Source organism: Marmota flaviventris, chromosome 8 (assembly GCF_047511675.1).
Source record: "Marmota flaviventris isolate mMarFla1 chromosome 8, mMarFla1.hap1, whole genome shotgun sequence".
Taxonomy (NCBI): Eukaryota; Metazoa; Chordata; class Mammalia; order Rodentia; family Sciuridae; genus Marmota; species Marmota flaviventris.
This window is the reverse complement of record NC_092505.1, coordinates 1,189,738-1,216,531: the sequence shown is the minus strand read 5'-3', so window position 1 is coordinate 1,216,531 and position 26,794 is coordinate 1,189,738. Positions and strand designations below refer to the sequence as shown.

General features: G+C 63.5%; 1 protein-coding gene across 1 annotated transcript; it reads right to left on the bottom strand.

Moving 5' to 3' along the window:
* Positions 1 to 876: 876 nt before the first annotated feature.
* On the bottom strand, positions 877 to 12,950 carry Pofut2 (protein O-fucosyltransferase 2). The gene is made up of 9 exons (XM_027922230.2): positions 12,789 to 12,950; positions 11,828 to 12,078; positions 10,097 to 10,241; positions 9,275 to 9,385; positions 6,298 to 6,364; positions 5,308 to 5,433; positions 4,350 to 4,530; positions 4,053 to 4,176; positions 877 to 2,600 (listed from the first exon to the last, which is right to left on the bottom strand). The coding sequence occupies exons 1-9, from the start codon at positions 12,917 to 12,919 to the stop codon at positions 2,447 to 2,449; spliced, it is 1,290 nt and encodes a 429-aa protein (XP_027778031.1). The 5' UTR covers positions 12,920 to 12,950; the 3' UTR covers positions 877 to 2,446.
* Between the last annotated feature and the right edge of the window lie 13,844 nt (positions 12,951 to 26,794).

Below are 26,794 nucleotides of genomic sequence, written 5' to 3'. Positions count from 1 at the left end.
TCTCCAGAGGCGCAGTGTGTCCCCACTGTCTTGGGGAGAGCCAGCTGGTGAGGAGGAACAGTCGGAGGCAGGTTTAGATGGACAGATGCTGGCCACGAAGCTTGCACAGACGATGGCCATGGGGAAGGTGGCCGGGTCTGTCCCTGTCGTGTTGACGTGGGCCAGGATGCACGCGTCTTGACCAGGCAGACCCCATTTCACCCCGAGACGCACGTAAGAAATGCTCCTCCTGAGAGAAGACCCGGCTGCTGACATCCTGACCCCTCGGCACACCTTGCGCAGCAAGCTTGGCTCTGGAAGTGTCCCAAGGGTCACTGACGCTGTGCTCTGTAGTCCAGTCCTTCCTGGGCACTGGACTGCCTGGTGGGCCACTCTGACCCCACCCTGCACCACCACCTCTGACTTCCTGGTGGCTGCGGGTTTGGGATATGAAGGTGCACCCTAACCCTGCACAGGGTCCGGGTGTGCAGCGGCGACTTGGTCACTGCCCCTTGATCCACTGTGGATCCACTTGTCCTGCTTCAAGACTGACCCAGTGATTTCTAATGTGCCACAGCTGGGTGACGAGTCCCCAAGGCTGAATAGTTCATAAGTCACACGAACCCAGAGCTGCAGCTCTCGAGGCTGAGGTCCGAGAGCGAGGCGATGGCAGGTCACTTTCTCACTGGCTGCTGGGTCCAGAGAGGGCTGCCTCTGCTCCCTCGCGTGCCCTCACCCCTCGCAGGGTTCTGGCCACCTTCTGAGGGCACCCCTGGCACTGTGGCGGACCAGGACCACCTGAGGCTTCTGGGGCACGGTCAGAGCATGGCAGATGGCCTGCATCAAGCCCTCTGCCCCAAGGGGCCAGCTCTGTGCGTAGAAAGGAGAGAGACAGAAGAAAAGAAACCTTTTATTCATTCGGTCCACTCAGCAGACCACGCCCGCACAGCAGGGCTACAGTGTCCGAGGCTTGAGCTGCCTGGGGACAGGGAGCCGCAGTGGCTGGCCACTCTTCATGCTCACCCTTAGCAAGAGGGCACACTGGGTGACTGTAGCCCAAGAGGAAGGAGCCATGCTCAAACCCGTGCGATGGTCCGCCTGCCAGGGCAGCTGCCACTGCTGCCCCCAGAATTGAGCTGGGAGCCGTGCCCGGGCAAGGGCCGGCCTGCACAGGGCACCCTGGCCCAGCCCACGTGGGTGCGGTCGTCTGCACAGGGGCTGGGCGGGGCTCTCGAAGGTCCTGCTGAGGGGCATCCAGGGCCACAGGTGCTGGGTGGGCGGCGCGGCCACGAAGGGGCCCGTGGCCTGCAGGTGAAGACCTCTGACCTCCCAGGCTCAGGCACTGCCCAGCTCCCTAGCTGCACTTTGCTCCAACACTGATGGCCGCTTCCCACCTGACTGCTGGCCAGGGAAGGAGCCACGCTGCCACAGCCTCCCCGACGTGGGAGATGCGCAGGCCCAGGCGACCCCACAGGCCCCACAGCCCAGGAGGCCGGCTCCGGCCCGCCTCTCCCACACCAGCTGCCGCAGCCCGGAACACCCCAGGCTCAACAGCCCAGCCGGGCATGACGGGCACTCTGGAGAGCAGGCTGGGCCCTGCCCCGAGCTCCCACCCGGTGCGGCCAGCAGCTCTCGGGTTGGGCCGGACCCTGAGTCACTGCAGCAGTTCGCATGGACCTCTCCGTCTTGAGTATAGGTGCCAGGTGGGGAGACTCTACTGCCATCTGGCTGCCTGGCACAACCCTGAGGCACAACCCAGCAAATAACTGACACTGACCCAACCAAAGCAGGAGCACCTGGACACGTGGGCACCCAACCCGATCAGGAGCACGGGACCCTGCACTTGGCCTTGCCTGGGAAGACCGCCACAGCGACAAACCTGCAAACCTGTCCTCCGGCTCCGGCCACACAGTCTCTCCTGCTGGACACCACGCACAGCCCACTGCAGGCTGCTGGTCAAGCTGATACTCTGACAGGCTCCCTGATGGGCACCACCCCTGCCTCTGCTCCTGGCCAGCCCCCTGCCTCAGCCTCGCCTCATCTCTGTGACCCATTTACACATCACTGTGGCGAGGACGTGTGGCCTGAGTGTCACAGAGCTCAGAAATGAAGACTGGAATGAAGAGCTTGAGTTTGCCTGGCTAATGACGACCAGGTGGCCCACGAGCAGTGAACGGCCACTGATGGAAGTGGCGCAGCCTGTGCCTTTATTGTTCCGTAACTTCTAACATGGTGGACAGGAAGATGTCCGGGTCCATGCTGCTGAGCAGCCCGCTCACCACAGATCCTGCCCGCTCCTCTGGACACCAGCTCTGCAGCAAGACGGCAGCACAGGTCCTGAGGAACACGCTGCGTGCTGACCCAGAGGGCCGCGGAAGCCCTTGCGGCCCACGGCGGGCGGAGGACGTGCAGGACGGAGCTCCTGGGTGCTCCCCGCGCCAGGTCTCCACGAGCAGACGGCGGGCGCTCAGTAGGCGATCTCCCAGTGGCTGGGCTGCTCACACGCCTTCTCCTGGTCTCCACAGAAGCGGTTGTAGGTCGTCTTGGGGTCCAACCCCAGGATTTCCCTTTCCTCGTGGATCCGGAAAGAGAACGTGGAGACCGAGGTGCCGATGAAAAACCTGAAAACGAACACAGGGTCCCGAGCCACAGGGTCAGCACTGGGCTGGCCATCAGTCCCACTGCCAGGCCCACCCTGGCCCCCCAGCCGGTCCCTCCACTGCTCCTCGCAGGTGCCTCTCCTGCACTGCAGATGCCCAAGGCCACCGCAGCCTTGGAGGACTCTCACCACGGCGCTGCGGCCACATAGGACTCCTGTTGAGGAGCAGTGGGATCCCGGGAGCCCAAGGCCCATGCGCACATACACTGCCTGGGCTGGAGGGGGACGGGCACGGGAGGCCCTGCACTCCTCAGCCTCCCGGGCAGGTGGGAGGCCCTGCACTCCTCGGCCTCCTGGGCTGCCTCTAGCTCCTGGGGAGATGGAAGGCCTCTACTCCTCTGCCTCCTGGGTTGGCCTCTAGCTCCCGGGGAGGTGGAAGGCCCTCCACTCCTTGGCCTCCTGGGCTGGCCTCCCTCTCTACTCAACAACCAATTCATCTGAGACGTTTCCAGAGCCAGTGCTACGTGCAGTGCCACACTGGGCTGGGGACCGTAGGCTTCTGAGTGAGTGTGACTTCAGGGACGGAGGTGGGTAGGTAGGGGAGGCTGTGTGGCCGAGAGTGGCCGCAGGCAGATGGGCGAGGACTTACACACAGGAGCCTGCAGTGGGGCTCCCAGAAACCAGCTGGCCGTGGGGCTCTCAGGAGAGCCCAGGCAGGGGGTGAAGCATGAGCTCGGGACTCCCCAGCGCCACTTCTGGGCTGGGACAGACACCTGCGGGCTCTCACCACCACTGCAGGCCACACCTGGGGAGCAGGCGCGGCCGTGACCTGGCCCGACTGAGAGCAGTCCTCTCTGTCCCTCACAGGCAAAGGGCTGAGACAGCACTGCTGGTGCCCCGGTGCCCAGGGACGTGGGAGCGCTGGCGGGGAGCTCACCCCGGTGGGTGGGAGCAGGCCGGCTGCCCACACAGGCCTGAGTGGGCACAGCACCCAGCACGCAGGGGCCATGTGGAGATCATGCCTGCACCGTCCCGGTCCAGCTGGCCCACGATGTCCCAGGTGGAGGTGCAGGAGGGCTACAGCGACCCACAGAGGCCTGGCTGCCTCCCCAAGGCCCCTCCAGAGCCATGAAGGGGCCACAAGCCTCCAACCCTGGGACCCTGCGCACGCCCCTAACACAGCACCCCTGGACGTGAGCCCCACCAGGGCACTGGCCTCCCAGGGCAGGCGTGGACAGGACCAGGGGCAAGGAAGGAAGGGAGAGCAGAGGCCCAGCTGGAGCAGGAACAAGGTAAGTGTGCCTCAGAGGACACTGCCCCTGGAGACCAAGGGTGCCCAGAACTGGACATTATAGGAGATTCCAAGATGGGTCATGGCCAGGGTGCAAGGGACCACCTGCTATGGTCACTAAGACCCCGAGACGCAGGCACCCAAGAGCACTGCTGTGCCCTGCGTGAGCTGGCGGGCAGGTACCTGGCGTGTGAGCAGATCCACTGGTCGATGATGGCGACGCCCCCGTCCTTGTACAGCTCCAGCTCCTCCCAGCTGGGCTCAAAGGTCACCATCTTGGGGAGCAGCTTTTTCAGCTCCTCGTACTCTGCAAACAGAGAGGCTGCTCGTGGGGCCCCGGTGCAGCAGGCACGTCCACTCAGGCACACCATGCGGGTGCCGGTGTGGCTCCGGCCATGGGGAAGGCGAAGGCAGCTCAGCTCTGCCCCTGGGCCACAGTCCCGTCTGCCCAGGGACGGGCCAGCACTCCGAGTGGCCTACCCGTCCTGATGGCGTCCGTGGCCACGAACACCGTATGCAGCCGGTGGGTCTTCATGAGGCTGCGGATCTTCCTCACGGCCCCCTCCAGGCTGGGCACGTCCTTCCGGTGCCCCCAGATGAAGTCCTTTCTTCTCAGGTGGACTGCGAGGTAGGGGCCCCCCAGTGAAGAGCCGGGCTCCACCTGGGGAGGAGGACGGGGAACTGAGGCGACAGGGGACGAGTGTGTCCACGCAGCCTCCCCTCCAGGCCCCAGGGACCTCAGACAGACCGCAGGGCGGCTGAAGACCAGGAGGCAATCACGCATCACAAACCCTTTTACTCAAGTGAAGTCACACTCTGGGAAAAAGGAGAAGCCCTCTAAGGTCTCCTTCCCAGTCACGACTGAGCGTCTCAGCGTCCCAGGACAGCGGCATGGGAGTCCTCTCCAGGCCCCCACACCGCGGGCCGGCCAGCACGCTGCTCGTGGGGATCACGCCACAGGAGAACCTGAGCTTCCAGGGGGAGCCGACAGAGCGTTCACACGTGGTGGTCCACGCGTGCGCTCACACACACAGTTAGATACATCCCTACGTGTGCAAGGCATTTCACGTTCACATAAAAAATCCAAAAGGACGACGCTAGACCAGAATGGGATTTTCCACAGCACTGGGAGAGGGAGGCCAGGCTCCCTGCACGTCCTCAGACGGTGTCCCAGCAGTGCTCGGGGTCTGGCCTGCCCTGCCGCCCGTCACCACGCATGGCAGGAGGAGGTCGCCCACAGGGGCTTCCTGTACTCCTAGAGCAGCCCCCTAGGTGCTGGCCTGCAGTGACGTCCCCTCCTGACTGCAGGACACCGTGCCAAGCAAGTTCCGACGTCTGCAGCACGGCAGGGATCGCGGTGCTTGGGCCTGCCCCTCTGTGGCCCGGCCTGACTCCGCAGCCCTGGAAGGGCGACCGACCCGGGATGACGCAGACGCACCTTCATCTTCGTCCAGTCCTCCTCAAACGGGATCCTGTCCGTGGCGTCGGTGGAGTTGAGGAACCTCCTTCTGAAGCTGTCGCCCACCACCCGCAGGTGTTTGGCGAACACCATGCTCCGGCGGGTCTGTGGGGACAGGTCGGAGCTGAGGGCACAGGCCCTGGGGACCACACACGGCTGCATGCCACCTCGCTGGGGCTAGGGAGAGGCGCCACAGCCTGTCCCGTGCCGCTCCCCTTGCTGACGCCCTGGCACCAGCTGCCCAGCCCCACATGCCCCTCGTCGGCCGAGCAGCCACGCTCTCCGCCTGCAGACTCTGGGACAGGCCCTGCAGGCAGCGCTGCGGCACCGCTGCCCCCCAGCCCGGAGAGGTGCACCAGGCCCTCCACTCCCTGGCCTCCAGCAGCACCCACCCGGAGCTCTGGAGCCCAGCTGGACCAGGAGTCTCTGTTCCACATGACCTGCCCTGCTGCTCCTGGCCCGGCTGCGGCTCAGGCCCACTGTGGGTCCTCAGAGGTCACCCAGGGATGCGCTCCCCACCTCCAGGCAGAATCAATTCCCGGGTTAGGGTCGCACTGGAGAAAACACCCCTCTGTGGAACCAGAGTGTGGCGCAGGCAGAGCTGGAGGCTAGACCACCAGCAAGTCGGGAGAAGAGGAGCCGGAGGACAGCCCTGCCCCAGCATGGAGAGGGGCTGGAGGGCGGAGCGCCCGTGAGAGCCAGGGCCACATGGCAGGGACAGAGGCTCCTGGCCCGGCTCCCAAGCCTGGCCCCGTGTCTCCAGACAGCTGGCCCCACACAGGGTCCAGCACTTCTGCCCTAGGGTGGGTGAGGATCCACTGCTGGTGCCCAGTGCAGCTTCCGGGAGCCTCGGGATTTCATCAGCAGTGGGCAGAAGAGCCGTCTGCAGGTCGCCTTGATGTTCAGAAACTGAACAAATGGACACAATGTGCAGACCTACAGGAGGCAAGGGCCCCGGGCACTACTCACATCCCAGTAGTCCTTCCCCCCGTAATGGTCATGAAGGAAGTTCTCCGCTCTGTCCAGCATCACGGACCTGTTGACAAGAGACGCCCAGCTGACAACCCGTCTGCACCGAGAGCTCAGGGTGCCAGGCCTTGCACCAGCAAACAGGGGGTGGTCTGCAGGGAGGTCTGCGGGGCTCCAGGGGAATCACGGCAGGGAAGGGCTGCCCAGCAGGACACGCGGCTCACCTCAGGGGAGCAAGGGACAGGCGGCTCAGCACCAGGGACTGCCAGCCTCATCACGCCAAAGCCCCAGGAACCCTCCCACCCACCAGAGCACCTCAGGCTGGCACAGGCCCAGGGTGCCCACAGAGACAGGCACCCTGGGAACCCAGGGGGGCACCACGGCACCCACGCAGGACCGGCCCGTCACCTGCAGCCTTTGCTCCTCCCACAGCCAGTCGGCTGAGAAAACTGCAGCTCTAAAGAAGAGCGCCAAAGACCGGGAACGGGAAGGTGCAGGGAGGCACAGGGGACCTCTTCTGCAGATGAAATCTGGTGAGCATTTACATCGGAGCTTTAGGGCACGGCCTTCCTGCACAGCAGGACAGGGCTCCTGCTTCTCAGTGCCAGAGCCGAGACCAAGACTGCACAGTGGCTGCAGGGTCCAGCCACGCAGTCTCAGTCCTGGGGTGGCTCAGCAGTGGCCCCAGCCACTGAGGTTCTGCGTACTGCATTTCCGCTCCCTGCTGCTTGTACGAAGACTTCTCTGTAACAACGTGCCCTGTCTGAGATAGCACTAACCTCAGGCCAACTAAAGGCCACCAACCCTCAGCACAGAGATGACCTGAAAGGCCATGGGGACCACCACACATCCTCACCAACCCAAGACATGGTGCGGGCACTGCCGCACGCTCACCAACGCCCAAGGTGCAGGAGGGGCCCACTGTGCCTTCACCGAAGGCTGAGACCTGCGGTTAAGGGAGGCCACAGCAAGCCCCGTGGCCCCCAGTGTGAGAAAGGAGCCTGCCACGCCACTGCCCACAGGGAGTGGCTGCACTGTGGCCGCCCAGCCCTGTCTCCAGGTCACTTCCTAAGGACCTGGCCGCAGACGGTACAGTGCAGGGACCCTGAGCAGCAGGCTTTCAGGACACACGCCTCCCTGCAGGTCCCTGCTCTGTGCGAGCAGAAGCTGACCCACTTTCCTTCTTTGCTGGACGCTAGGGCCCCACGTGTCCTGTGCCCGCAGCAGCAGCTGTCCACCTCCGTGCTGGACGGCCTTTCAGTCCCCAGCCCACCCTGCTCCCTTCACGCCAACTCCAGCTGCGGCAGGATGCGTTCTGGTTTGGGGACGCCGGGCACACCCTGGTCGGGGTCCACGTGGGTGCTCGTGGGAGGTGTGCTTGTCGGGTCACCGGGCCGCGCGTCCCTCTGCCCACGCGGCCGCGCTCCTGCTCTCCTCTCGGCTCTTGGGGACGTCACCTACACTGTGAGGCAGGCCCTGGGCTGGGCACACGGGTCGCCACTGCCCCTTCAGGGCCTGTCGCCTCCTCCACTTGGTCTTGGGGTGCCGACTGGGCGGGGCTTCCCACAGCCTGTTCCAGAGCCCTCCCACCCCGTCGGAGGCTCCCCGCCCTGAGGCTCCCTGTCCGAGGCTCTGCGGCCCACCTGGAGGGGGGACAACGGGTCCCTGTCCTTGCAAGGTGCCCTCCCCCTGCTCCTCAGCAACGGTGTGGCCTTCTGCTTGCAGCCCTCCTGGGGCAGCTCTGCTCCAACCCAAACGGGTCAGGAAAACTGTGGCAGGAGCACACGTCCAGGGCCCACGTATCCCAGGCCAAGCTCAGGCATGGCTGCTTCTGGAACCCAGAGGTTGTGACCAAAAGGCCCAGTCGGGACAACACCAAAGTGGACCTCAAGAACCAGAAATCCAGCAGCTCCCTCCAGCACCTAGGGTCCGTGCTTCTGTGGGGGACGGGCCTCGTGGGCAGGGAGAATGGGGCTCACTGTGGGCTCGACACCACCTCACGAGGACACAAGGGCCAGGACCACTGGTGACGGTGATGACCAGGGGACGCTGAGCCCTGCACACAGTCGTGGCTTCAGGGGCGTGCACGCAGCAGAACAGCAGGGGCACCTTGGAGCGCCAGGTCCTGGGCAGGAGCGGTCTGTGCACCCAGGCTCCTGAGAGATGCTTGCAACCTGTCTGGCACACAGGGACCTGCCAGGGCATGCGGGGACCCGCAGGACACCTTTGGAAGGGTTTGTGACTTCAGTTTCTCCAGTTCCCGCAGCTACCTGAGGTCTGCAGCTAATCCTGGGCACCCGCTCTCCGGCGTTTCCCTCCAGAGAGGATCACCCTCGCTGACTCACGATCCCGTCCTGGGGGGACCTCCCAGGCCCCTGCCACTCGGCGGTGGTGAGAGTGCTGCCCTCACCCTGCTCTGCCCACAGGGTCCCCCAGCCAAGGGTGCCCTTGAGAGTCACAGATCCACAGGGGACATAGTCACAGAACAAAGCCAGGGACAGGGCAGTATCTTCAAAACCTCTCTGGGTGCTTACAAGCCTTCTGTCAAGTCTAGCCGGCACGCTTTCCACCTGCCTGTGCCCTGGCCAGTCCCTCACTGTCCCCTCTTCACATCTACACCCTGGCTCCTCACGTCACCTGAGAGGAACTCTGGAGAGAAGCCAGGTGTGGTTCTCCGCCAACGCCGGCCAGTGACCACCAGGCCTGGGAATGGAGTGGCGAAGCCTGAGGTTCAGGCAGCGGCCTCCCGAGTAGGCGCTGCTGGCAAGGACGAGGCCGTGCTGCCCACCGCAGAGCCTGGCGCACCCACCCAAACCCGCTGCCCTCTGAGCCTCTTCCTAGGACACCTGTGGCCTCCTCCAGTCCCCTTGGTCCCACTCACTGTGGAAAGCGGCCCTGCGGCAAGGTGTGTGGACGCCAGCATTCAGCACAGGCGCGTGCTGGCTGGGGGCTGCAGGTGGAAAGTGCTGGCACTCACCGGGCTGAAGTGTTTTTCAGGAGCACAGGTGCTATGGTGGACGCTGATCCTTGAATGGACAGACAGGAGACGTTCAAACCCCTGGTTTCTTCGTAACCCCAAAACCATCCCCTGGAAAGAAACCCGCGGGGTAGCTGTTAGCTGGCTTTGCTTTCACACAGGTAACAGCACCCCCGCCCTCGGCCCGGGCTCTGGCACCCAGGAACTCACACCGCGAGAACTACGGGCTTCCCTTTGCTCGTGACTCTGGTCACCGAGAGTCAGAAGAGCAGGAGAGAAACCATGGCTCCAGGCTCTGGGGCCAGAGCAAGGCAACCATGCTCTGCCAAGAGCACCTCTCACGCTTCAGAACAAACGGCTCTGCCACGTCCCACGTGGAGGCTGCTGTGCGAAGGCTACTCCACAGGGAAGCCTTGGCTGGCGATTTACACCAGGGGCTGTGACCACCGCTCCTACACCACACTCCAATGCGTTTAAAAGGCAGGAAGCCAGGCACAGTGGCACACGTTGTCATCCCAGATACCAGGGAGGCTGAGGCAGAAGGATCACAAGCTTGAGGCCTGCCTCAGCAACTTAGTGAGACCCTGATTCAGTATTTTAAGAAGGGCTAGGGATGCAGCTCAGTGGCAACAAGACCCTGCTTCAGTCCCCAGAACTGAAAAGAGAGGCAGGGAAAAGGGAGGGTCCTTGGGAGGGGGTTTTGAGGACAGGCTTAGTGCCCCTCTGCACAGCCAGAGGCCTTTGCTGGCACAGCCCCAGACAGCCAGCAGGCGGCAGGTGCTGGGGAGGCCCCCGCAGGGTGGCGACTGGCGACAAGGCTACCTGTAGTACTCGTGCTTGTCCTGCGAGTACAGCAGGGGCTCCAGGCACGGCCGCTGGTCCACCTTCTCCTCCCAGGAGCCCTCCTTCCACCCTTCCGCATACCCTTGCAGGACATACACCTGGTCAATGAAGGGCCCACCGGACTCTGAAAAAAAACCGAGAGAACAGGGCAGTGCAGCGGCGGCACATCCAGCCCCTGGCTCAGATGGACGTGGATGAGGTCAAGGGCACATTGTCCCCAAAGACGACTGCGAGAGGCTCACACAGCAGACAGGGCAGAATCGGGCCCCTGGCTGGGGACGGGGCCTCACAGGGCTCCTGCCAGGGCCATCTTCTTCCTCTTGCTGCTCCTGTCATCGGGGCTCCCAGCCTCACTGCTCCCCACAGCCTCCCTCCCTCTCCTCTAGCACGGCCGAGCCTGCCCGCAGCTCCCTCCAGCACTGCCTGGCCCCCACGCTGGGCCCAGGGCTCTCCACCGTGACACCACTGCACTCCCTAGCTGCCCCGGTGAGCAGCCCGAGGGCCTATACCCCCTGCTGCCCCCCACACCATGCTGGGGCCACCTGCCACATCCCACATCCCAGGAAAGCTCTGGCCAAAGATGGAATGAACCACTTGGTTACGAGAAAACACACCACGCAGAATTCTGCCTTCCATGTCTGCTGGGATCAGGGGCTCGCAGCTGCGTGGCCAGTGCAGCTCCAGGGCTCCCCTCACCCTGGAGGGAGAACTGTGCCGGGCACTGGGCCTGCCCTGTCGCAAGCTTCACCCTCTCCAGGGAAGGCAGGCCTGGTCCAGCCAGCACGTCCGCCTGGGGAGGCCACGTGTGGCTGTCTTCCTGCAAGGCTCCTGGTCCCGTTCCAGCTGGAGGGATGCAGATTGAGTGGCAGAAGGGAGACACAGCTTTGCCACTTCCAGGTGCCACACACTAAAATGGCCAGAGCCCTGACTGTCCCTTTCCCAGCATCAGAAAACCACCAGCCTGACCTGATGGCCTGGAGGCAATGGCAGCTGGGTTTCTATGACCACAGCTCAGACCAGGGCGGGAAAGGGTGCACCTCACCAGTGTCTTATAAGGCCAGCCTGAATGAGGACAGCAGAAACACAGTGACTCACATGCCAGTGCTCCCAGGATCAACTCCAACAGCACACACTCCACAGCGAGGTGGTGAGAGCCCAGCACTAGGAGAATGGCCCTCAGCGCAGGGCAGACAGAGGCTGACCTGCATGAGGACTCCATCACGCCATACGCGCCACCCACTCCTCTCAGGGTCTCCGGAAAGCAGCAGCAAAGGGCCACTTTTAAATCTATGCTCTCCAACCAAAGTCACATTGCTAGACGTCTTAAATCATGTTCTAATAAACGCTTTAATCCTCAGAACATTAACACGGAAGGAGGAGCAGCATGAAGTTAAAGAGGCAGCTTTACTGAAGTCCTCAACAGTGCTGCAGTGAGACACCATGACCAGAGCCACACTCACAGCCGTCCTCTAGGAGGAAGAAGGCCTCTCTCCCAGGGTGCCCTGTCTGTTGGGTGACACCTGGGGCGGGATGCTCTCTCGTGCAAAGTGACTGTGCCAGCTGTTTAGAGGCTGCGACAGCCGTCCCCACAGTTCAAACCCATTTCCCCAGAGCAATGGTGCCGAGGGTGCCCATGCAGAGCAAGCACTGCAGCTGGGTGAGAGGACGCATGCAGCTGGGCCTGCAGGCCCAGCTAAATCACCACCTCACCTTCAATGAAGTGCTCATACTCAATGACCGGGATGTTTTTATTGAGACTTGGAAGATCAAAAAACTCAGACCAAGGAATCCGGTCCTGGAGGATATCAGGACTCTGCCAGTGATAGAGGCGGCCCCACGGGGGCAAGACGAGCACCCACTCCTCAGTCTTCAGCAGGGTCTTCAGCAGGGAGGCGATGCGGATGTAGACATCCCTGCGGAGGTTGAAGCCCTCCATGGGGTTGACGTCGTACAGAAGGTACCTGTGCGAAGAGCGGAACAGGGCTTCTGAGTGTAGGGCTGGTACGCACCTGCCCAGACGGCTGCCTCAGTCACTGCTCCACTGGGCAGGCTTCAGTTTGCAGAGACGGCTGTCCACCTGTTTCTGAGTGACAATCACCTCAGCCCACAAGCATGACCAGACGTCCTAGTGCCCTTTAACAGCTGGCCATGCCATGGAACCTCAGCCCTGGGCCTCAGGACGAGGGCTCGTCAGGGTTTCAACCTGGTCTAAAGGCCTCTGAGGACCCAAGGAGCAGGTGTCACGAGGGTTAGGGTTCCTCGCAGAAGGGAGAGCCGAAGTACTCACTAATTTACTTAACAGAGCACACTCCTTCCTGCTAACAAAATCAACGTCCTAAACAAAAAATGAGCAGGTTTTCAACACAAATAACTAGTGGACGCAGTGGCAAGGTTTTTCACGTTTCCGAGTTTATTCTGGGTCTGGCAACAGCTGGGTTCTCACGCCCGTTTCTGCCTTCGGCGAGCTGCGACACCACACGTCAGGTGGCTTCTGGAAGGGCTCCACGATGCGCCCTCGACACGAGGGGGTCAGGAAGGGGGCGTCCTGCACTGCCCACGGAGGTCTGGGCCAGTCCCCGGCACTGCGGGGCGCAGGCGGGGCGCAGGGCCGCGTCCGCCGGGCCCACGTGGCCGAGCCGGGCCGAGCGAGGCGAGCCCGCGGAGCGCTTACCGTCTGCGGGAGGCCGCCCGCGACAGGATGTCGGCCGCCGACTGGCCGGGCCAGAACTCCTCGCCCGAGGCCGAGACCGGCGGCCAGGACGCTGCCCCGAGCAGGAGGGAGACGACCGCCAGCGCCGCCATGGCTCCGGCGGCCACGCACTTCCGGCGGCCGCGCCCTGACCCGGAAGCGCGAGCCTATCCCTCCCCGTGGAGCGCGTCTCCCGTGGCGACGGCCGCACGGCGAGGCCCGCTCTGCGCATGCGTCGCTCCGTCTTGGGGCGGGGCCGGGGCCAGTCCTGCAGAGGCGCGGTCTGAGGACGGGCGTGGCGCGGGTGGGGAATGGGCGGGGCCTGCAGGCCAAGTCCTCCAGGGGACTGGGCGGGGCGGGCACCGAGGGGCGGAGCGTGGGCTGTACCGGGGCGGGGAGTGGGCGGGGCGGGCACCGAGAGGCGGGTCGAGGGATTTTCCCAGGGGCGGGGCCGGGACGGACCCCGGGAGTCAGGGCCTGTGCGAGTCAGGCACTCGGCCTGTCGGGTCGCAAGCTCAGCCTGCCTCAGCACTGCCCCCTCCGCCCCCGGCTTCCCCGCGCAGCAGTGGCGGGTCACGCAGCTCCGACCACGTCCTCCGCGCACCAGCGTGGACCTGCGAGACAAGGCCTACGGGCTGGCAGGGCGGACGGAGTCGCGGGGCAAGGCGTGGGGACTGCTCGCGCCTGCCGGATATAGCCCCGCCGCTGTGTTGTGGGCACCAACCCCCGGGGAACACTGGGAACTGGTGCGGGGCACGGGGTTGCGGCCTCGAGGATGAGCGATCCACTCCGTGCGCCATTCTCTGCGGTGTGCCCAGACTCCCGGGGCGCAGCCGTGCCAGCTCGCGGGGCCTGCCAGAGGGGCGGCGATCCCGTCCGGACTGAAGGGTCTCCGTACCTGTGCAGGTGTCGTTGCAACCGTCCTCCAACTGGAGGGACCCTGAGGGGCCCTGGGGCGGGGGGAGGTGGAGGACCGCCAAAGGGCAGCTGCTGTCCTGGAAACGTGTTAGCACCTCCTGTGAAGTGGAGTTGTCTCTGTTGCTTAAGCCGCTTTTACAAGTTCGGGAGGCTGTGGGACAGCTGGACTCAATGGTACAGCCCCTTGGGAAGTTGTTTGACAGTTTCTGTTCTCTTCCAGTTGAATCCATAGCTGGAGTCACCACAAGTATGGCAGCAGGTGAGTTCCTGCAAGAGAGTCCCCAAAGCACCCTGAGCCCTGCTGGCTGGGATTCTGATAAAAGGAGTCCTAAGCACCCAGGCTGTTTGTTTGGGGAACGTGCAGCGCGTCCTGGAGGCTGAGAACAGGAGGAGGTGTAGAGAATCAGATGTAACTGCGTTACTATTACTGTCCTTGATGGAGTCTGCCTGCAAACAGGATATTCTGTCAAGGTATAGATAGGTAACAGCGGACATGCTGGAAAACGAGGTGTCTGCTGTCCTTGGGAGGGCCTACTTGCAAACGAGAGGCTCCTTCAAGGTTTAGATAAGGTAACAGCGGACATGCTTGAAAACAAGGTGTCTGCTGTCCCTGGGAGGACTTTCCTGCAAACGGGATGTTCTGCCAAGTGGGCTAGGAGGGCGCTGAGAAAAATTTTATTATCTGTTCTTAACAAAGAGCAGAGCTCAACATACTCCGGGCCGGGAATAGATTAGCCATGAGAAGCGGATCACTTCTGATTAGAAAGTAAAACTTCTGTATGCTATGTTTAATTAGGTGAAAGACCTGATTTATTGATGTTGGAAGGCTGCCTTCTTTGTTCACAAGACTATAAAAAGATTGCTTGTACACAATAAAGGACCTTTTTTTCCTGCTGCTGCTTTGCTTGCTCTGCTTCTTCTTTCTTTTCCCATGCTCACCTGCAAGTGAATTACTGCAACAGGAGGGGTGCTCTTCCCATTGCATCTGTGGGGCTGAGGACTACAGGCTTGGTCCAAGCCTGCAGGAAAGCCTGCAGCTGGACAGCCCAGGGAGGTCCAAGCATCTGTGCTTCTGGGTCAGGATTTAAGAAGAAAATGGGGCTGGAGTTGGGGTCCAATAGTTTCTTATGTAGCTAAAAACATGGCTACTGTATGACCCAGCTGCTGCACCCTCTGTGTTTACCTAAGAGGTATGGAAACACTTATGCCTGTGAAGACTCCCCCTCAGGGAAAAATGGACACCAAGGAGCCTAGCTGGCTGTGGGGAGCCTCCCGCGCAGACCCTAGTGCTGAGCGCCACCTTCACTGTGGGCGGCTTGGACCGCCGCCAGGAAGCCTGGCCACTCTGCCATCTCCAGCTTGCCCCTGGGCACGCAGCTCCGCCAGCAGCCAGCTGAGGTGACCCCAGGCTGTGAGCCCTTGCCTGCCCAGGCCTCTCGCTCTGCAGAAAAGCAGGCTCCACACCTGCTCCACCCCAGGCCAGGCCTGGCCGCCTCACAGCCCACTGGCCTGGAGAGGGCCCCACAAGGAGTTCTAGGGCTCAGAACGCCCCCAAGGTCAGCAGGCCTCCCATCTGGGGACTCTGGGTTCTTTCCTCTCAAGGAAAACAAACCCCACGCTCCCCCCTGGACAGAGCACCTCCTTGATGAAGAAAACCTTGTACGCCTATGTGTTCCAGTGTGCCCCTCCCCTGTGTGCACAGAGCCCCCCAGGATGGGCTTCCCTGCAGGGTCCTCCCTGCCAGGAGCCCGAGGCGCTGAGTGTTCTGAGGACAACAGGTCCCACAGCAGTGAGGCCCCACCCCAAGGCTGCGGGATGCACTTCTGTGCCTGGCCCTGGTGCATGGTGCAGCCCAGGTGGCAGCTGAGCTGTCCTCACACGGCTCCATGAATCCCCACACCAGGAACCAGAGCAGGCCCCAGAGGCTGCTGTGTCCCTGCCTCTGGGACTGGGGGCCTGGGCCTCTGTCCCTGCCCCAGGCTCCACTTTGAAGGCCCGCCTCCACCTCACAGCGGTGCTCGGCCTTGAGGACAGGGCGGCCCACAGGGCTAGAGGCCATGGCCTCGCACCTCCTCTAAGAGGCTGGAGTCCACTCGGAAGTTGTGGGACTCTGTGCAGGTGGCCTGTCTGCTCAGCCCTGGCGGACTCTGCCCCCAGGCCTCCTGTGCCGCGGTGTCTTCCAGCCTTGCCGGGGCCCGCGAGCCCCCCTCTGGCACCCTCTGCCCACCGAGTTCCCCAGGCTTGCGGTCTCCTTCAGGCTCTGGGAGTGGACTGTTGATCTCCGATCTCGGGCCTGTCAGCGCTGCCCTGGGTGGTTCCTGAGGGTCCCAGAAGAGGAGCCCCTTCCTCACCCACGAGTCTCCAGTAGAGGCCAGGGTCTATAGCCACTGCTGCCATGCCGCCACAAGGGGGCACGCGAGCCCTTCTTGGGGAGCTCCCTGGGCTCCTAGGCCACGGGAAACCCGCCCACCAGAGCCGCAGAGGAACAGACTGGGGATGGCCAGGCTGCCTGGCCGTCTCTCTTGTCCCCGGGGAACCCCCAGAGCTGGCCTCAGGCCTCCAGGCTGCTCTGCTCCCACTCCCTGGTCCAGCCTCGCTGAGGTGAGAGAGGAAGTCCCCAGCCTGGACGGGGCATGTCACTGTCCTGGGGCCACACTGGCTCTGCCCGTGTTTTGATCCTCCTTGGCCCCGGGGCCTCTTCTGTTCCCTCACATCTCACAGGGCCAGGACTGGGCCACCGAGTCCCACCCCAGTGAGCAGAGCCCTGAGGTGGGGAGTCTGGGTGGCTCTGGGAGGATTCCCTGGAGGATGGGTTCCGGGCCGCGGGGCTGGTGTGTGTGCAGCAGACGGGAAGGCGCGAGAGCTGGGTCTCAGCACAGCTGGGGGCAGGCAGCCCCTCGAGTGCCCACTGGGGCACCAGTAGTGCTCTGGGGCGTGGGTGCACTGGACAGGAGGACCTTGGGTGGGGCCAGGCAGCGGAAGGAAAGGGGAGGGGCCAGGAGGCAGCCTGGAGCACAGGGCCTCCCGTGCGTGCCCTGCAGCTCAGGGATGACCATGGGGAGTCCACGGGTGGAGTGGTGGAGGGTGTGGACACCATGCAGAGCCAGGACCCTGAGCTGCAGCCTCCTGGGCACTGTGGGCAGTACATAGGGGCCTGCTTCCCCATTCCCCTCTGGTTGCAGGACCCACGAGCTAGGGTTCTGGATGTGGTGTGCAATCTGTCCTTTCCTGGCCACAACTCCAGGGTGCCAAAGCCTTGGGGACCACCGGCTGCCTGTGAGCTACCAGCAGGGCACAGATCACCCAGCCTCTGCAGCTAAGGAAGGACCCATGGGTTCAGGCCACCAAGTGATCAAGGCACAAAGGAGGTGCTAGGTTCCCTGGGGACACGCTGAAAGGGGGAGGGAACTGTCTGTGGGGACAGAAGCAGGCATGGCAGTGGGGTGGGCTGTGGGGTTAGGGCCAGAGGCTGGCAGCCCTTTCCCCACAAGCCTGGGGCTCCACATCCTGACCGCCCCTGGGGCTCGGGCACAGCTTGAGTGAGCCCCACATGGCCAGGCTGTGACTGCTGCTACCAGACCTAAGGCAGGGGCTACAGGACAGAGGCCAGCAGGGATGGCCAGACCAAGACCTGCCCCACCCCACCCCAAATGCACTGGCAGCTTGGAAGATTCCTCCCAGGGGCCCTGCTTTGCCTCTGGGGCCTGACCAGGTGGGGACAGTCCTGTTCTGCTCCCTGCCTGCAGCGGGGTCTTCAGTGTCTTCCTGCAGGAGGTGCCTCTCGGGCCCACCCTCCCGCTGGAGGCTGGGAGGCAGATTTTCCTGGGGGTCAGCAGAAGGCCAGGAAGGTGGCCGTTGGTTGGGGCTCCCTGCATCCGCCCCAGAGGTCTTTCTGGGATCCAGTCTGGCAAATGTCAAGGAGCTCGTAATTTCCTTGACTTGAACGGAGGCTTATTTATGTTTGGAGGACTGGTTTCAAGGACTTTGTTCTTGGTGACAGCGTCAGGGGAAATGCAGACCCGCCAGGTAAGGGTGGTGTGTCCACACGCCCCGACCCCTGGCGCTCTGCTGGAGGCAGGTCTCGCCAGGACTTAAAAGTCTGGGATGATTTGTGCCCCTCCCCACTGAGGTCACCTGGAGAACCAGAAACATCAGGGTGGGCTTTGGGGGATGCTTCAGACCAGCCCATTGGAACACGGATTGGGGAAGGCATGGTGTGTCCGGCTGTCCCAAGAGTCCCCAAGCTGGCACCAGGTGCTTTGGGGGGACTCTGTTCTGACAGTGGATTTTTCTCAAGCTGACTCATCCTCCTGTCCCCAAGATGAAGTCCGCTTGCTCCTGGTGCATGATTCCCCACGTGGACAGCCTGGTGGACCAGGGTGTGTGTGCCCGAGTCTTGCCGTTAGTTTCTCAAGGTGTCAACAAGCTGTAAAGAATGAGCTGGTTGCTTTTGTCTGTACTGTGTGTGGAAATGCCAGTAACCCTCCGTCACGGCTGGCCGCACCAGGTTCTTACCTGCAGACTCAGAGGCCTGGGCTGGCTCACGAGTCAAGGCTTCAGCCACCCTGGCACGTGGGAGGGCGCTGTTTCCATGTCCACTTGCCAGGGGAGGATGCTAAGTGAGAGTTCCGTCTGTCCAGGCGGAGAAGGAGCCAGGTCTCCAGAGGCAGGTCCTCTGTCTCCTGTTGCAGTGATTCCTAGAGTGACTCTGGGCTTAGGACAGCTCTCTGGGCCCGGTGCCTTTTTAAGGACAAACCCAGACAGTGTTAGTTTGCACCCGGCCATTGGACCAGCCAGATTTCCTATTTCTACTTGAGTCAACTTAGAACTTTGTGTTTTCTAAAAAAAAAAAAAAAATGGCCTCTTTAGTCTCATTTTCAAAATTGCGGTGGTTTTACTCATTTTCAAGCCTCCCCCTCCCCCTGGCCTTTAGATCTGGGGGGCATCTGCCCAGGTGTCCCCTGGGTGGGGCTGGTTTACAATCCACTGCTGCTCCCTGTGGCGGGGGTCCACCCAGAAGGCCCGGGAGGACATGGGTGGACTCAGGTCAGCTCCCACCCGCACAGCGGAGCCCAACACAGGACAGCTGTCAGCACCTGCTCTCCCCGTCCTCAGGACGGTCCGGGTCACCTTCATCCCAGAAGTGGCTCACCTGTGTCTGATGGCCCAGAGAAGGCCACTGAGCATTCTCCAGAGGACACAGCACTTCTGCAGTGACCCACGTGGAACTGTGCCCTTCCACTCTGCCGAGGAAGCTGGGTTGGAGTCAAGGCCACCAAACTCAAGACGAGGGCATCCAGTTAAGGAGGTGACAGCAATGTGCCGCAAAGCCAGGGTCCCGGAGATGTCGCGGTGTTCAGCAGCCAGGCGCGGTGCAGTTAGTGGGGACAGGCGTCTGTGAGACCGACACAGACTTGCAGAGCTCCCCAGAGGGGTGAGGCCTGGGCCAGGGAGGTGCGCTGGCCACGGCTGGCCACGGCCGCTGGAGAATCACAGGGCGCTCGTCATGGCGTCTCCCTGGGGACTCTGCATAGATGGCCGCATCTGGGCACACGGTTCCCAAGGGGCTCAGTCAAAGCCCCAAACAGGGACATAAAATGCTGGGCAGTTTCACATCAAAATGGAATTTATGTCACTAAAGGCAGACGTTGGGGTAGCCTGTGCTGAGCACTTGCTAGAGGCCCAGGCGGGCGGCACTCAGGGGGCACTGGGGGGCAGTCAGGGGGGAGTCAGGGGGCACTCAGAGGGGAAATCGGGGGGGAGTCAGAAGGGAAGTCCAGGGCACTCGGGGGCACTCGGAGGGCAGTCGAGGGCACTTGGGCAGTTGGGGGCACTCGGGGTAGTTAGAAGGGCAGTCAGGGAACACTTGGGGCAAAGGGGCAGTCAGGGGGCACTCAGGGAGCACTCAGGAGGGCAGGCAGGGGACACTCGGGGCACTCAGAGGCGCAGTCAGGGGGCACTCAGGGAGCACTTGGGGCAGTCGGGGGCACTCGGGCAGGCTGTTCCCTCACGGTGTGGGGCATTGTGCTGCAGCGTGGGAACCGCACTCCCGACTTGGGCTAGGAGAAGAAGGGTCTGTATTTCAGGGCAAACTGCCAGAGGGGGACAGATGACGTCTGGGGCCTTCCAGGCGCCTTGCTCTGCCTCTGTCTCTCTTTCTCTAGCTCCCCTTTCTCCGTCTCTCCTGTCTCTGTCTCTGCCTGTCTCTCCTTCTGCCTCTCTCTGTCTCTGTCTTCTGTCTCTGTCTCTCTCTGTCTCTGCCTGTCTCTCCATCTGTCTGTTTCTCCTTCTGTCTCTGCCTCTCTGTCTCTCCTTCTGTCTCTGTCTCTCCTCTGTCTCTGTCTCTCCTCTGTCTCTGTCTCTCCCTCTTTGTCTCTGGCTCTGACTCTCTGCCTGTCTCTCCCCTGTCTCTGTCTCTCCTCTGTCTCTGTCTCTCCCCTGTCTCTGTCTCTCCTCTGTCTCTGTCTCTCCCTCTTTGTCTCTGGCTCTGACTCTCAGCCTGTCTCTCCCCTGTCTCTGTCTCTCCCCTGTCTCTGTCTCTCCTCTGTCTCTGTCTCTTTCTCTCTGTGTCTTCCTCTTTGTCTCTGGCTCTGACTCTCCGCCTGTCTCTCCCCTGTCTCTGCCCGTCTCTGTCCCTCCTTTGTACTTGGGCAGATGCTGCCCAGGGCGCTGCCCCAGCAGGAGTGCCCGGCACGGTGCAGACCGGCCAGCCTGCGTGGCTGGAGGGCCTGAGCTGGTTGGCTGGACGGGACACCTGATTGGCAGGTGCACAGCGTGTGGAATAATCAGCACTTTGGGCCAAAGCTGGACTCCAGGCCCGTGCCCCACACCTGTGCCTGGGCGTCAGACACCCTCTGCCCACGAGGAGATGGGGAGGCGAGGTCTGGCCAGGCCCCTCGGAGACTCCCAGCATCACACCCAGAGAGCCCCGCGACTCGCCCAGGCTGCACGACAGTGGTTGGTCTGGGTGAGCTTTCCCACAGTGGCCGGTCCCTGTGGACGCACAGAGCGCCCGGGAATGGAATGTGTTCCGCTAACCCACGGTTCCACAAACCGCAGCTCTGTCCTGACCCTGGGAGCCAGGGCGTGAGGCGACAGAGGTGCGGGTAGCCTGAGCACCGGCACAGCCTGGGAATGGCCTCCACACGCAGCCAGAACTGACCTGCCTGCCCGCCCTGGCCCCAAACCCCCGTGGCCAGCCAGTGCCCTGCAGTCTGTTAGACAGGAGGGCAGCCTGGGGCTTGGCCCCCAGGACCCCCGCCTTGGGCCACATTCCCTGCCTCCTTCAGTGCCTACCGTCCCCCCACAGAGCAGGCAAAATGAAAAGGACCCCTCCTGCCACCCACCCTCCCTCCCACAGGGCCCTGCCTGCATCCTGGCCACCCCAGCCCACCCTGAGACTGCCCTGGGCGAGGTCAGCGTCCCCTGGGCCTCCAGTGTGGGTGAGCCTGTGACTTCACCCCCCCCCAGCCCACCCTGAGACTGCCCTGGGCGAGGTCAGCGTCCCCTGGGCCTCCAGTGTGGGTGAGCCTGTGACTTCACCCCCCCCCAGCCCACCCTGAGACTGCCCTGGGCGAGGTCAGCGTCCCCTGGGCCTCCAGTGTGGGTGACCTGTGACTTCACCCGCCCCCCCCCAGCCCACCCTGAGACTGCCCTGGGCGAGGTCAGCGTCCCCTGGGCCTCCAGTGTGGGTGACCTGTGACTTCACCCCCCCAGCCCACCCTGAGACTGCCCTGGCGAGGTCAGTGTCCCCTGGGCCTCCAGTGTGGGTGAGCCTGTGACTTCACCCCCCCCAGCCCACCCTGAGACTGCCCTGGGCGAGGTCAGCGTCCCCTGGGCCTCCAGTGTGGGTGAGCCTGTGACTTCACCCCCCCAGCCCACCCTGAGACTGCCCTGGGCGAGGTCAGCGTCCCCTGGGCCTCCAGTGTGGGTGACCTGTGACTTCACCCCCACCCTCTCCTCTGCTCTGTTTCCAGGGGAGGGTCCCGGGCAGGGTGAGTCCTCCCTGTCCCCTTCACCTGGGTCTCATCCCCTGCATCTTCCCTAAGGGCCCCATGTGGGGGTTCTGGTAGTCTGTCAAGGGGGACCTGTGGTCCTCTCCCTGGGGTCTCTGGTGCTGGGCCTGGAGGGCAGGGACCTGCGGGCCACCCCTTAGCAGCTCCGCTCCCCTGCCCCATGTCAGTCCTTGTAGCCGCACTGGTGGGGGCACCTCTCACCCAGAGGACACTGGACCACCCAGGTAAGAGCCATGCCTGCACCTCAGATTCTGCCCGTAGGCCCCTGGAGGTCCCCGCTGCCTGTCAGTCCACCTCAGGGTCCTGCCTCAGGGTCCTGGCAGCACGGCTGGCCTCTCCCCACCAGCCTGGTTCATGAGCTGGAGTGGACTGTTCCCAGGAAGTGTCAGCCCTGGCCGGGAGTCAGACCCATGGTCAGGGCACCTTGGTTCTGCCTGACGTGGACTTGGCCTCAGTTGTCCCTCATCAATGCCAAGAGGCTGGACTAGACCATGGAGTCTGTTAGCATCTGTGTCCTCCAGGACTGTGGACCAAAGGCAGAGTCCTGAGCTTGGCCCTGGCTGACAGGGGAGGGGTCCAGTACTGACCCTGGAGGGGCGGGGCCAACCTGAGCAGGACCTATTCTTGCTGTCTGTGGACACAGGCGCACGTGAAGCCAGAGTGGCCGAGTCCTCTGCCTGGCCGGAGGGTGCTGGGCAGAGGGGGTGCCTGAGCCCTGGGTCAGGCTCCCTCCCTCCCTGCAGCCCAGCTGACCCTGAGCAGAGTGCAGCACAGCCAGGACCTGCCAAGGAGCCAAGGGGCCCCAGGACTGTCCCTGGTATTGTGGGTCATAAGCACCACCCAAGCCCCCAGGGGATGTGAAGTCTCTCCGCCAGCCCACGCTGCTGGAGGGGTCACGAGGACGCAGCCTAGGGACCGGCCTCCCCGAGCCAGCCAGCTCGCGCACCCCCTGCGCCTCCCATTTTGGGCACAGGGGACCAGGGCTGGTCCTGGGCTGGTGTTTGCAGAGGGGGACGGTGGTGCTGGGCTGGGCGGTGGGTGGGGTGGGCACTGGGGCTGCAGCGTCACTGCCGTGAGCGCTGGTGCGCCCTGCCCCTGGCGGATGGAGGAGTGGTACCAGTTTCGGGCTTGGTCTTGCACAGCCGAGGAAAGCGGCAGGCGGTGCTTCTAGATGCTTCCATAGAAGAAGGCCGTGCCACGTGGCCCACCCACTCAGAGGAAGCGTCCAAGCCCTGGAGGGAACTGTCCCCCCACTTGCCAACCCCACCCTCACCATGATGTGGCTCTGGGGACTGCCCCAGACTCTGGCCTCGCACTCTGAGACTGGGCAGGCCCCTCTTAATCAGGTGGATGGAGCGAGACTGAGGTGTGCGGGCAGCGGGGAGCCGGTGGGCTTCTGCCATGGAGGCTCGGGAGGCCGATGGTTTCTCCTCTGTTCCCATGGCCTGCAGTGTTCCCAAGTGCACTCTCGCCCCAAGAGCTGGCCAGGGGACATGGCCAGGGCTGCCGTCCGCTGAGCCCTGGTGTGGCTCCCGCCCCTGGCAGCACAGGAGGGGCCAAGGGCAGCCTGCACAGCATCGACGGGCAGCAGGAGGGACGGCACTGCCCTGCCCCGGGGGGCATGGGGGCCATGGGGTGTGGAGCCATGGTTGGCAGGAACCCGCCCATGTCCCGCCATGCTGGACAGCACCACCGGCCTCTCAAGTCCTGTGCTTCTCCTGCCTGAGGTGGGAGGTCCCCGATGCCTCCTCGAGGGGTCTCGGGAGCCAGCAAACACCTAGGTAATCGTGCTCCCAGAAGTGGACGCCTGGGCCTCAGGGAAGTCCTCCCTGGGGGCCAGCCCTGGCCAGGTTCACAGCAGCACCTCCGCCTGGCCATTTCTGTGTCCCTGAGCTCCTGCAGAGCCCCTGCTGCCTGCCCAGGGAGAAGGGTGAGGGCCGCCTGGCCTGGCCTGGCCTCTGGGCCAGGAGGCTGCAGCCCTGGACGAGCATGTGGCCCTGCTGTGGCAGACCCTCCCCTCCTTCCCGCCCTCGGGATCACGGGCAGCGGCCCCATCATGGCGGTTCGGGAGAAGCTGCACCGTCTTCGTTGCCTGGGCCTCAGCTGGCAGGGCTGCGGGTGGGGCCCTCGGCACCGGCCCTGGCAAAGGCAGCGCTCGGCTGTTAGGCTCGATGAGACTGTGTCACGGCCAGCTCGCGGCTGCCATCCGGTGCTCTGTCCCAGGTTCACGTCACCGTCCCACCCCCAGCACCCCAGAGGGCAGCTGTCTGGAGACGGGTCTCTACGGAGGTCATTAGGTGGAATGGGGTCAGTAGGTGGGTCCTGTCTGGTTGTGCTTATGAGAGGGAGAGCAGGACGCAGCCACGAGGTCGGCCCCAGGAGACAGGGAGAAGATGGTGCCCTCCGACAGCCGAGGAGGCCCAGCAGGAAGGGGCCTGCACACCTGGACCTGGGCCTGCAGCCTCCAGAACGTCAGGGACTCGGTTCCTGTCACTGAAGCCACCTGGTCTGGGGAGCTTCCTGGGGATGCAGTGGATGCCACCCAGAGGGTCCGGCGAGCTTGGCTGCACGTAGCACTGAGGTTCCCTAGGACCGTCTGTCCTGGGGACGGTGGTTTCCCAGTGTCAGAACGCCCCAGTCGTCAACAAGGGGCTGGGCTCACTACTGACCTTGACCCTCCACCCTCCACCTTGACCCTGCTGTGCCCACGGTCAAGGGTGACGCCAAAGGCTCTGCAGATCAGGCCTCTGCAGCCAGCCACGCCCAAGCAAAGCCGCCTCTGGACAGACGCCTGCCTCATGGGGCCCAGGGCAGCTCTAGGTGCAGGGCTCGGACGCGGGAGCACAGCCTCTCCCAGGTTCGCACAGGCTAGCTCCTTTACCCTCCTCGCACCCCACGCTGCAGGTGGGGATGGAGGCACAGAGAGTGCCGTAGTGGGCCGGCGTCACACAGCACCTGAGCAGGAAAGCTGATCCAGAGCCCAGCTCTGTCGGTACCTGACCACAAGGTGCTCAGTGAGTATTTGGTGACGTGAAAGCCGTCAGGGGGCTCAGACCTCAGAGGTGTCTGAGGAATTGCTCACCTTGCGTGGGACGGGGTACGGCCTCTACCTGCAGGCGTCTGCACCGCCACCTCTGCCTTCCGGTGCAAGGCCAGATCCGGGTCCTGCTTCCTGAGGCTGGAGCCCCCAGGGCAGCGAGCCAGCCATGTCCCTCGTCCTTGTGGCCCTGCTGCCAGCAGCTCTGCAAGCTGCTGCCTGCCAGCCCTTCCCACCCTGAGCTGCCAGCTCATGCTCCACACCCCACCCGCCTTGGGGCCAGAGGTGCCACCCAGGGCAGGGTGCCCTTGAGCTGTGAAAAGACAGTTGGTGGCCCGGGGGAAGCTCGGCATGTGCCTGTCTGTTGGAAGACAGATGGGACGGAGGCCAGTGAGGACCGGGCGTACCAGGGGCCATCTTGAAAGCCCAGAGAGCATCCGTCACCAGACACCTAGCCTGCTGGTACTCACACCTTGCCCTTCAGCCTCTAGATCTCTGAGCAACGTGTTTCTGCTCCTCATGAGTTCCCTGCCTCAGGCATTTTGTTATAGCATCAGTGAATGGAGTCAGACAGAAGTGGCACCAAGGAGGCTGTTGCTACAACAAACACGTGTGCGCAGGCAGCTCTGGAGCCGAGGAGGGCGGAGGCGAAGGCGGCGGTGAGGGCAGGTCCAGCGAGGTCTTGGGTGGAAACGGAAGTACAGGAAGTGCAGGCGGTAGCCCCCCACCTAGAGTCCCTAGGATGCTTCAGGGAACCTCAGGACACAGGTAGAGACCTGCCCCGGGGTGGGCCATCACGGGGAGCCCCCCACTCAGGCAATGCACAGTGGCGCCATGGGGGACAGCCCAGGGCTGTGGAGCCACCCGTGGGCACTGCTGGGAGAGCTGACTCCGACCCAGGAGAGCCCTCGGCTGTGGGAGGGGCTGTCCGGAGCCCTGGGTCCTCTCTGTCCCTCACGTCAGGGCATCAGAGAGGCGATCCTCCTGTGACGCCTGGAGGGTGCTGGACACCCTGGGCGTGGGGCCAACTCGGCCTGAGGCCTGGCCGGGCGGGGCTCTGTGGGGACAGTGGGGCACCAGGTTGAGTTGGAGCAGTCTTGCGGCCCACCCGCCCGGCCCCGTCTGGTCCTCCTGCTTCACTCCCTCAGCTCTGGGCGTGGCCTCTGCGGGGCCACCCTGTGACCCACTTCTGCTCTTGTAGGAGCTCCGAGCCCTATCACAATCGCCCTATTTAGGAAGATGCTCCTGAAACACCCCAGTGACAGTGGCCTCCCTTGCAGCCCATGGGTTCTGGAGGCAGCTCTGGTGACGGAGGCTCCAGTGACAGTGGCTCCCTTGCAGCCCGGGCCCTGGGGGACATGGGAGAGCTCTTGTCCCCGGGGTCAGCCAGACAGCCAGTCCTTCAGCCTCGGGCTGCAGCCACAGCTGCCCAAGCACACAAAGGGCCCTTGTTCTCGCCCATCATGTGCCCCAGCCCACTCTCCGGCCTCTCTTGGACATGACTAGGTGCGGAACGACGTCCCCGAGGCCATTCATGAGGAGGAGGCCTCGGGACAGAGGGGCCTCCCCAGCCCCAGCTCACTGCCCAGTTCAGGGGAGGCCACCCTGACGTGCCCAAGATGGGTCCTCGAATCAGCAGGAGGACAAAAGAAGGACCGGCAGGAAGCACAAGTACACCCCCACGCACACGCACAGCGCACACCAGACCTACGTGTGACACGCGTGCAAACCCACTCCTGGAATGCAGGAGCACACGGGCCCAGGTGCACACAGACTCACACGCACAGAAGGCCACAGCCACGAGCCAGCACAGAGAGCAGGGTGCAGGGCCCGTCCCCAGGAGGAGGCCAGTGTCACTGGGCCGGTGCCCCCCGAGGGAGGACCTGTGCACACGCCACACCCTGTGGCCCCGCTCAGTGGAGCAGCTGCTGACGGGGAGGCAACCTCGGGCTCCGCCGCCTGCTGCCCCCGTGGCGCCACGGCCCACTGACCCCCCTCTGCAGCCCCGCGGTCGGTCG